Raw genomic sequence first — 11,307 nt, forward strand, 5'->3', positions numbered from 1 at the left:
TTATTGGGCCAATGCCGCTCCGGTCCCCAACAAAGAGCTTCCCGCCAGCACGGTTCTTTTTATATATAATTCAAATAGTTCTTGTAATAAAATAAATAAATATTTCTCTTTTCACATTTAACAGACAGACAAAAACAGAACAGTAAAACCAACCCCAGGTTGCAGGGACTTCCCGATGGATTTCGTCACACCTCCACAGACGGCCAATGCTCCGGGTTTGGGGTGGTTGGAAATAACAATTTTGTTTGGTGGCTTTTGGGTTTTTTGTGGGGTTTTTTGTTTGGTTGGTTGTTTTTTCCTCCAATGGTTATCACAAATCCAGTTTAAGGAATCAAGTAAATGCTGAATATTCCAGAAAGGGAAGCAAACACTCTTTTGCAGCACGTTGTTCTTGGGAAGAGCAGCTCACATAATTTCCCGCCGCAGTGTGCGCTGCGGGCTCTGGGCACACGTGATGGAAGGTCACGGCTTCTGTTCTTAACCCTGATGTCACCACAATGGTTCTGGTTGGCATTTCAGGGCCCGTTCGCTAATTTCAAAGAGAGCTGCTGCCTCCAAAATTAAGGGGGTGTGGGGGGGGTGTGGGGGGGTGGGAGGGGTAAAACAAGTAAAATCAAAACCAAGTTAACCACTACTCCTTAACCTAAACTCAAACCTAAAGGGGTGGAGTCGTGTGCTTGCTGCTTATTCAAAGAACATTCCAGAAGAGAAACTAAAACGAGAATCACCCCAAGGTGATCACAATAGTGCCCATCTCACAGCAGCTGCTGGTGGATTATGTCCCACACCATCTTCCTGCGGAAGTGAGGCATGTGACTCTGGAAAGAGAAGGAGAGAGAAAGCTGTTAATGTAGGAAGTCAGGGCAGAAAGGAGGCACAAACACCCAGTCCGTAAAGGACAGGGAGCGCAGCTCTGCCCTGCTGAGGCCACCCTGAAGTGCCAACCCCAGCAAGCAAGCGCGCAAGGAGAGGTACAAAACCTCAGCCCCTGCCCCAGCCTGAACTCCCACGGCTCTTTTATCCGCGTGGAGAAACCCGGGGCAAAAAGCTCTGGAGCTGTTGGAAACCTTCTCTCACCTGAGGAAAGGTCATGGGCTCGTCTCGGGAGATGCCGTCTGCGTGTTGGCAGTCGCTGCTGTTCTTTTGCTCAGGAATTTCTTAATGAAGGCAGAGGAAGGCAGAGGATGTGCCGTTCCCTCAGAGGACGAGCAGCAGGCGTTACCCACACCAGCCCTGAGCTAACTGCACCCAACTTGGGATGCGCTTCCCACTCCCGCAGGCTCGGAGGTTCCCCCCAGCTCTCGGCACACCCAGCTCTGCACAGCGTTGTGTCTCTGCAATCAAGGCTTGAGGCCCCACTTTTCCCTGGGAACTTCCTGAGAAACACTGGCACCAGCCCCTGCTCCGTCACACACTGGGCTCTGTGCTCCAAGCCAGAATCAATCATCATCCCAGAGCTGATTTTTGCAGCTTATGGAATGGGGACAAAGTCAGATTCACCTGAACAGGGCAGACTAATTAAACACATCCCAACCCCCCAAACAGCAAAGAGAGCATTGGGACAGCGAGAAGAGATTCCCAAGCCGGAGTTCCTTGCAGCTTTTCCACAGCCTCTGCTTTGGGTAACCCAGTGTCAGCTACGGTACCTCGGTGAGCAGAGCAAAGGGCTCTGGTTTTTCTCCAGGATGTTGATTTCTTTCCTTCAGGGGCAGGTGGCTTTTTGGGCAGAGCAAGTGGCGGATTTGGTAATCCCTCTTTTGAGGCTTCAGGTCCATTCTGATTCTGTTAGACAAAGGGGCATCAAGCAAGCAGGGATTTGTTTGCTGGGGGACGGTGCAGAGAATCTTGCTCATGTGTAGAACTGGGAGTGGGTTTGCACACACACATCCAACAGGCAAACTCCAAAGGTGCTTTGTAATTACAGTCCAAGCGTGTGCCCGGGTAAAGCTGCACCCCAAACGAAACGGAGGCAAGAGAGGCAGAGAGATTGGCTTGAGCTGGCGTTTCGAAGCCCAGGAAAACCCAACCAGGACAAACACAGAAATCGCTGAGTCAGCACCGCCAGGAGCACAAAGCTTTCTGATCACAAACAGCCCTATTGTCCTATAAAGGGGAATAACCAGGAACCCACGCTTACCGTCACGGTGGCTTGTTGCCTTGGTATTCCATTCTTATTAGTGTTTTGTCTTGGTGTGTAGTACCTCTGGGGAAGGGGACAGAGAAAGAGAGAGAGAGGTGAGCTGTGGATCCTGCCCAATTCTCAGAATTTATCCCACTCCAGACAAGAAATGCTTTTTCGAGGCTGATTCTGACCAGAGCCTCAGTCACACGAACGCATGACAGCGTCGTCTCAGCTCCCAGCGCCATTCTTTCACTGCCCCAAGACTGGGTGAGGAGGAAGAGCTGGGAGCTCCCTAAACTTTCACAGAATCACAAGGTTGGAAAAGACCTTTAAGATCATCAAGTCCAACCATTCCCATCCTAAGCTAAACCAGATCCCTGAGCACCTCATCTATCCTTTTTTTAAACACACCTAGGGAAGGTGACTTAGCCCCCTCCCTGGGCAGCCTGTTCCAGGCCTTGACAAATTTTTCAGGGAACAACTTTCCCCTAACATCTGATTTGACCCTGCCCTAGTGCAGCTTGAGGCCATTTCCCCTTGTCCCATCTCCTGTCCCCTGGCTGCAAAAACAATTGCTCACCTCTCTGCACCCTCCTGTCAGGTCAGTATAGGTGGGGATAAGGTCTCCCCTCAGCCTCCTCTTCTCCAGGCTGAACACCCCCAGCTCCCTCAGCCCCTCCTCAGAGGATTTGCCCTCCAGCCCCTTCCCCAGCCTGGTTGCCCTTCTCTGCATTCGCTCCAGGACCTCAATGTCCTTCTTATGGTGAGGAGCCCAGAACTGGACCCAGCACTCAACGTGCGACCTCACCAATGCTGAGTACAGGGGCACAATCACCTCCCTAGACTTACTGGCCACACTATTTTTGATACAAGCCAGGATGCCATTGGCCTTTCTGGCCACCTGGGCACACTGCTGGCTCATATTCAGCCTGCAGTCATCCCTCTCCAGGTGCCAGGTTCCTCTTGTTTCTCGTTATGGGTTTCCTTCATTGGAAAACGGGGCAGCAACCAGACCTTCCTCGACGCTTTGGGATCTCCCTGTGAGAAATACTGCACAGCAGCTGCTGTACGCATGGCGCAACATGACCGTCTGCAGCTGCACTTGCACCCAGATACAGTGAGCTGAGGGAAAGGGACACAGAGCCCAAAGGAAGAAGACCCCTGAGCAGAAGAGACTCTGACCTGATCTGATTTTTCTGGGACCATTGTGGGCTGCACACGGCTACATGTTTGATACCTGCACAGAAAAGTGGGAACAGGAAAACAAGAAGTCAACTCCCAGTTGCCACCAGCTCTCGGGTTCTGGGTGATAAAATAGAAACCAACTTTTAATGACAACCATGAGAATAGGAAGATCAACCTCTGGCAAAGGGTTTGAATACCACACACGAGCCTCCCAGAGCTGAAGCAGGGCATTTATTGTGTCTTAAATGTAAGGCTACACATGGCTACACTAGAGATTTCTGGCAAAACTAGATCCTCCTCCAGGCACAGCACAGCTAGCCATTTTCCACAACAAAAATGGATTTCCCCAAATTCTAGCATCTGCTCCCAAATAATTTCAAACCCCACAGGAAGAGAGAAAATCCTGGCATTCCCTGTGTTGACTTTACATTTCATGTTCCCAGATAAAACAGGATTGCCGACCGAGGCAAAACTCATCAGTGTCAAATAAGAGGAAGATCAATTCCTTTGAATGGTGCTACAGAACAACCAGCGCTGGGGATCTTTTACTGTCAAGTTACACTGCCAGCACTAGAACTAACGAGACAAGGGGTCCTGTGCCCACCTCCTCACCCAGTCACAAGGCCACTTCTCCCCCAGGGTGGTCTCAGCACCTTGTAGGAGCCCAAGGACACAAGTAGCATCCTCCCGTGACCACCCCACAGCAGGAGGGGACAGTCCCCCATCTCATACAGCACAGCGTTCGGCAGTCATGGGGCAGAGGACACACCTCTTGCCAGGACAGAACCCTGAGTAACAGTTCTTGTAGGACCTCGGATCTGTTACAGACGTAGCCCGTGGGTATGGAAACAAAGCCCCGAAAGATGAACCCCACCAGAGCTGAGGAGCAGCACCATGAGGGCTCATTGGTCCCAGAGGCCACATCCCCCCGAGAGCCGATCCCTCCCTGCTACCTTGACCATGGGACCTAGAGCCTCTCTTCTCCAGCAGCACCCTGCAATTCCACACGGAAACACCTGGATCCCCTTAACCTCAGTCCCAGTCCCGACCAGCCCACACTCACCATGCCGCACAGACAGGTTTGGCTTTCTCTTCCCAACAAATCTAATGAGTTCCCCCAAAGAGAGAGCTCCTCCCATGGCAGGGAGGGGATTGCCCTCGCTCCTCCAGCCACCAGACGACATCCCCATTGTGTCTTCAGGCCTGGTGAGAATCCCTTAGGGAAGAGTCTGTGCTCCAAGACCTGTCCAGCCCGGAGCCAGCTCTGAGCTACAGAGCCCACTGATGGGTCAACGCCACTCCAGTCCCAAACAAAGAGCTTCACGCCAGCACAGCTTTTTCTATAGAATTTAAATATTTATTGTAATAAAATAAATAAATAAATAAATATCTTTTTAAATTTAAAAAAGACCAAAAACAGAACAACAAAAACAACCCCAGGTTGGAGTTCCAGCCTCCAAAATTAAGGGGTAAACAAGTGAAATCAAAACAAAGTTAAACCGCACAGGAACATGGGAGTAGGATGGAACATGGGAGTAGACTGGAGCAGGGGAAGGGATGGAGCACACGAAGAGACTGGAGCAGTGGACAAGGTCAGAGCAGTAGACAAATCAGGAGCAGTGGACAAGGCTGGAGCAGTGGAGAAGGCCGGAGCAGAGGACAAAGCTGGAACAGTGGATGAGGCCAGAGCTCAGGACGATGCTGGAGCAGTGGATGAGGCCAGAGCAGTGGACCAGGCCACAGACATGGACCAAACCAGAGCAGTGGACAAGGCCAGAGCAGTGCACGAGGCCATAGCAGTGCACAAGGCCAGAGTAGTGAACAAGTCCAGAGCAGTGAACGAGTCCAAAGCAGTGGATGAGGCCGGAGCACTGGACGAGGTCGCAGCAGCAGAAGAGTCTGGAGCAATGGACGAACCTGGAGCAGAGGACGAGGCCGGAGTAGTGGACAAGGCCAGTGAGGTGGACAAGGCCAGAGCAGTAAACAAGGCCAGAGCAGAGGACAAGGCCAGAGCAGCAGACAAGGCCAGAGCAGTGGACAAGGCCAGGGAAGCAGACCAAGCCAGAGCAGTGGACAAGGCGAGAGCAAGGAACAAGGCTAGAGCAGTGCAAAAGGCCAGAGCAAGGAACAAGGCTAGAGCAGGTAATGAGGCTGGTTCAGTGGATGAGGCCGGTGCAGTGGATGAGGACGGAGCAGTGGACAAGGTTGGAACAGTGGACAAGGCTGGAGCAGTGGATGAGGTTGGAACAGTGGATGAGGCTGGAGCAGAAAAATGACTAACCGACCTGAGCGATCCCCTGATAAAAATAGAGCTCGGGGAAGAACAAAAGGAAGTTGAATTTCTCGTAGATACAGGAGCAACTTACTCGGTTTTGAATCAAGCCTTAATGCCTTTGGAGAATATTTATGTGTCAGTGAAGGGTGCAACTGGCCAAGCTGAGAAGGCCTACTTTTGTAAACCTTTAAAATATAAATTAGGTAAACAAATAGGGATCCACAGATTTTTATATATGCCAAATTCTCCAAAGCCCCTCCTTGGTAGGGACTTGTTAGAACAATTGGAAGCAATAATTAAATTTAAACAAGGGGAAATTACTCTGGAAGTAAATGATCACCAATACGTTCAAGTCATGGGTTTATCCTTAATGGACACTTCTGTAGACAGAGAAATTGACACAAGAGTTGATGATCAAGTGTACCCTGGAGTCTGGGCAACTGATGTACTAGGGCAGGCAAAGAGAGCATCACTGAAACACTAGGTGGACTACAGGACAATGCTGCCTTAGCTATTAGTTGCATCCAAGCCCAGCTATGGATACAATCAGTAGCAGCATCCATAGTAAGAGAAGGGGAGGAAGGTATATTTCCCACAGAGATTCGAAAGGTAGTTTGGGACAGTGCTACGGAAATGTAAAGAAAACTCCAATCATGGTGGAGGATGGTCAATTTTACATATAACCCAAACACGCAAACAGTTACAGCCTTTGTGTTAACTATACATGATTCAGTAATAATAACCATACAGCCCATTGTGGCCCTTGGGATTAATCATCATGACATTTTGTTGTATCCTTTTGAACACAGGACATGGGCTAGGAGGATTGGCAACAAGTGGCAAACTGTTGACCTTGAATCTTGTATTGTGAAAGAACAGCAAGGTTTTATTTGTGAAAGCAACACCATGATGGCTCAGGATGTTTGTTTAGATACTGATCAAAAGATATGTCAATTTGAGGCCCGACCAAAGGCGAATCTGAAAACAATAATTATATATATAGGAAAAGGGTGTGTATGCTTAAGGACAAAGTGTGACACAATAACCATAGATGAAACAGTGAAGGAAACGGCACAATACTCGAACCATTGTATCTGTAACTTTACCACTATCATGGGGTGCGATTTTAGGTATTCAGCCCCAATCATCACTCACCAATTCTTAAAATCTGATCTCACTTTATCAAAAACGGTACTCCCTACTCCCATAGGATTGAATATAAAGAATATAAAAAACCTGTTAAAACATGAAGATTTCCAACGTATACTAGAAGTATACGTTGAGAAAGGACAGGAGACTCTTCTAACTGTCCACCATGATGAAAAAGGGATAAGAAGGATTTTAAAGAAAGTAGAACAAGATGGAAAATATAACTGGTGGGATACTCTATTTGGCTGGTCACCTTCTGCAATGGAAATCCTTAACACCATGTATCCTGGTTTTGGTCAGGATGGAGTTAAATTCATTTGTAACAGCGGATGGAATGCTGTGTTTGAGAGTTAAAATGAAAGCAGTGCTGGTAACACCCTGATGTTGTTAGTTGCTGTCAGACAGTCAAGGACTATCTCAGCTCTTCATGAGAAAGGAGGGGCGAAGCCAGGACAGGTGACACAAACTGGCCAAAGAGAGTATTCCATGGCAATTCCATCCTGCCCAGGATATCGGGGGCTGATGGGAGGAAGGCCTGGGGCGGCTCCGGGACGCGTGGTTCTTGGGGGACGGTCGGGTTCTGGGACGGCTCTGGGTGGCATGGCCTGAGTTGTGTGGTTTGGTGAGAAACTGCATTGTGTATCAACAGCTTCATAGATTTTTGCTCTAAAGTCCTGTCAGCATTGTTATATTTTATCTTTCTGCTATCTTAGTAAACTATCCTTATCCCAACCCACAGGCCTTTTAGTTTCTTGGTTTTGGGGTTATTTGCCCCTTCCTTTTCCCTTCCCTTGCCTCTCACCCCCTTCTTCCCCCTTCCCCTGCTCTTTTCCTTTAAGGAGCAGGCAGCTGCGTGGATCTCAGCTCTCAGCCAGGGTAAAACCACAACAGTGTTTTTGGCACCCAACGTGGGGCCCGGAATGTTGGGATAACAGTAGATTTGATCCTGACCCGATTGTAATTAAGACAAAGTTGTGATAAGCACTATTGTTTAAGCAGTCTCTGGTCACGATGCTATGATACTTATTCACAAGGCTGTGGTCACAGCTGTAGCAGCAAAACCACTGCATGCTGTATACAATCCTGGCAGGAGTTTATACCATCTCGGGGCTGCGTGTCCTGTTTTTGTTCCCGTACTTCATTTTAGTGTATTTTATGATAACAGTCTATGACACAGTAATATTGATGACTGTGAACTTGTGCTAGTATTTGTATGAGATTATGCTGCCCTGTCTAGTCTTTGGACAGGGAGGGGTTAATAACAGCAGCTGGTATGGTGGGGGTACAGAAAGAAATATCTATGCTGCTTTCTTTCCCTTTGGGCTAAATACAACAGCTCTGGGAACAGTTTTTGAAAATCTTCAATATCCCTGGGATATTCAAGCTAGCATTTTGCTTTTGGTAGGTTTGGTGCAGATGGTTCAGTTTTTGCTAAATATGAAGCAAAGGTTTATGAATACCACTCAAGAGCTTTCTCCGAGGCCAGATAATCATGAGTGGCAGGGTATGTAGCAGAGTATGGGCAACTAACTAGCACTGTCTCATGCCCGATGGTTTGGAGTTTCACCCCTGAACAGTTACAGGACCCTGATAAAGTGGCTGCATATCTGAAAAGAAATTGCCGTAAGTTTCCCAGAGATGCACAGCTTACTGCACTGTGCTGGGCCCTGGCCACTATTTACCAAACACTGCTTGATAGCAGTCAGCACTGTCAGAGGGAAAGGAAGGAAAACAGACCAACAGAGACTGCTGTATACTCTTTGCTGGGTTAGAAACTGGCTGAAGGCTGGGCCCAAACAGCTGTGGTGAATGGAGGTAAATCCAGCTGGCAGCACATCACATGTGGTGTTCAGGGCTCAGTGCTGGGGCCCATCCTCTTGAACATCTTTATTAAGGATCTGGACGAGGGGATTGAGTGCAGCCTCAATAAGTTGGTACATGACACTAATTGCGGAAGGCAGGAAGGCTCTGCAGAGTGACCTGGACAGGCTGGATCAATTGGCAAAGGCTTTATGGGGCTTGGTCATGAGCTTTGGTCACAATAACAACAGGCAGGGTTACAGTCCTGGAGCAGAGTGGCTGGAGAGCTCCCTAGAAGTATAGGATATGGGGGTGTTAGCTGAACATGAGCCAGCGCTGTGCCCAGGTGGCCAAGAAGGCCAGCGATATCCAGGCCTGGATCAGGAATAGTGTGACTGCCAGGAGTAAGGAAGAGATTGTTCCATTATACTCAGCTGTGGTGAGGCCACACCTTGAGTACTGTGTCCAGTTTTGAGCCCCTTGCTAAAAGAAGGACGTTGAGATACTGGATTGTGTCCAGAGAATGGCAGAGTAGACAGTGAAAGGTTTGCAGCACAAGACCGGTGAGGATCAGCTGAGGGAACTGGGGCGTTTTAGTCTTCAGGATGCTGAGGGAGACCTTATCACTCTCTACAAGTACCTGCAAGAAGGATATAGAGAGGTGCAGGTTGGCCTCTTATCTCAGATAACAAGCGATAGGATGACAGGGAATGGCTTGAAATTATACTAGGGGAGATTTAGGTTAGACATCAGGAAGAATTTCTTTATGGAAAGGGTATTCAGCTATTGGAACCGTGGTGGAGTAACCATCCCTGGAAGTATTACAAAGGTGTGCAGATGTTGTGCTTGATGACATGGTCTGGAGGTGGACTAGGCAGGGTTAGGCTGTGGTTGGACTTTGTGGAAGACTCTGTGACTTTATGTTTGTCACACTTCAATGAAATTCCTGTTCTGTCATGGTGGGAAACCTTTTCCATTTCAGACAAGTAGTCAAGTGATTCAGGCAATGAAAATGTTCTTATAAATATTTAATAAATGTCAGGAGAAATTTTAAGAGAGAAAAATTTGTGCAACTTTTCAGGCAGACGTGATGCAAAGAGAGCACAGCCCATCGTTACCCAGCGTGTGGGTCATACTGTATCAGCAATGGGATGAATGTGGACCATCATATTCCAGTTTAAATAAACTAGAGGGAAACAAAGAAACAGAAACTAAAACCCATACTAAATAGAGACAGGTCCTAATATGAGTTACACGGTCAGTGATATGCAGAAGAAGATGAGCAGTTTGTTGTTGATTAGAAACATCCAGTCATTAGTTTCCACACAGCATCCTTGAGCTCCTGGTTCCTCATGCTGTAGATGAGGGGATTCACTGCTGGTGGAACCACCGAGTACAGAAATGCTGCTATCAGGTCCAGAAATAGGGAGGAGATGGAGGGGGGCTTCAGGTAGGCAAAGAAGGAAGTGCTGACGAACAGGGAGACCACAGCCAGGTGAGGGAGGCAGGTGGAAAAGGCTTTGTGCCATCCCTGCTGCGAGGGGATCCTCAGCACAGCCCTGAAGATCTGCACATAGGACACCACGATGAACACAAAACACCCAAAAGCTAAACAGGCACTGACCACAATGACAGCAATCTCCCTGAGGTAGGCATCTGAGCAGGAGAGCTTGAGGATCTGGGGGATTTCACAGAAGAACTGGTCAAGGGCATTGCCCCTGCAGAGGGGAAGTGAAAACGTACTGCCTGTGTGTAGCACAGCATGGAGAAACCCACTGCCCCAGGCAGCTGCTGCCATGTGGACACAAGCTCTGCTGCCCAGGAGGGTCCCGTAGTGCAGGGGGTGGCAGATGGCAACGTAGCGGTCATAGGCCATGACAGTGAGAAGACAGTACTCTGTGGAGATCAAAAATGAAAAGAAAAAGAGTTGAGCCACACATCCTGTGTAGGAAATGGCCCTGGTGTCCCACAAGGAATTGGCCATGGATTTGGGAATGGTGGTAGAGATGTAGCCAAGGTCTAGAATAGAGAGATTGAGGAGGAAGAAGTACATGGGGGTGTGGAGGTGGTGGTCACAGGCTATGGTGATGATGATGAGGCCATTGCCCAGGAGAGCAGCCAGGTAGATGCCCAGGAAGAGGCAGAAGTGCAGGAGCTGCAGCTCCCGTGTGTCTGCAAAGGGCAGGAGGAGGAACTGGCTGATGGAGCTGCTGCTGTTGGACATCTGCTGCCGTCAAATGTGGAGACCTGTCCAAGGAGGAAAAGGTAGTGAGAAGTTAGGGAACTCTTCTCTGAGGGAAACAGTTTCCAATTCACATTGACTCTATATTAAGGAAGAGATTTGTAAGGTCCCTTTTGGGAGGTCTGCTTTGTGCTGGCTTGAGCGTGCCACTGCTGGGAGGAGGGATGGCTGTGGGCTCTTCAGAACTCAGTCCTGCCTTGCAGCAGTAAGGATACAGAAGGATGGCCTGATCTCAGACTAAATCCCCTGTGGATAGGATGGAGCTGAGTGTTTCTCCTGTCAGAACTCCCTGACATTGCTGCTGCAGTGCCAGTGAAACCTTCCCCTGAGTGCAGAGTGGGGAGGGCTGCTCTGTCCATCAGCCCTGCTCTCAGCTGCCCTGTGCTGGACGCTCTGTGATCACACCCTGCTGTTCCCTGCAGAAGAAACTGGACCCCACAGAGAGCTGAGGAATCCAGTCTCACAGGGCAGAGCTCCAAAACCCTTCTGCAGTCTCATCCTACCCAAAGAGGATCTCAGCTCCCCACTCCCAGC

The 11,307-nt window shown here is 49.0% G+C and overlaps 1 protein-coding gene across 1 annotated transcript; it reads right to left on the reverse strand.

Moving 5' to 3' along the window:
* Positions 1–9,828: 9,828 nt before the first annotated feature.
* Positions 9,829–10,755, reverse strand: LOC311202534 (olfactory receptor 14C36-like; the record flags this gene model as incomplete). The annotated part of the gene is made up of 1 exon (XM_084277117.1): positions 9,829–10,755. The coding sequence occupies one exon, from the start codon at positions 10,753–10,755 to the stop codon at positions 9,829–9,831; it is 927 nt and encodes a 308-aa protein (XP_084133243.1).
* Between the last annotated feature and the right edge of the window lie 552 nt (positions 10,756–11,307).

This window comes from Gallinula chloropus (assembly GCF_964237585.1).
Source record: "Gallinula chloropus genome assembly, chromosome: 30".
NCBI lineage: Eukaryota > Metazoa > Chordata > Aves > Gruiformes > Rallidae > Gallinula > Gallinula chloropus.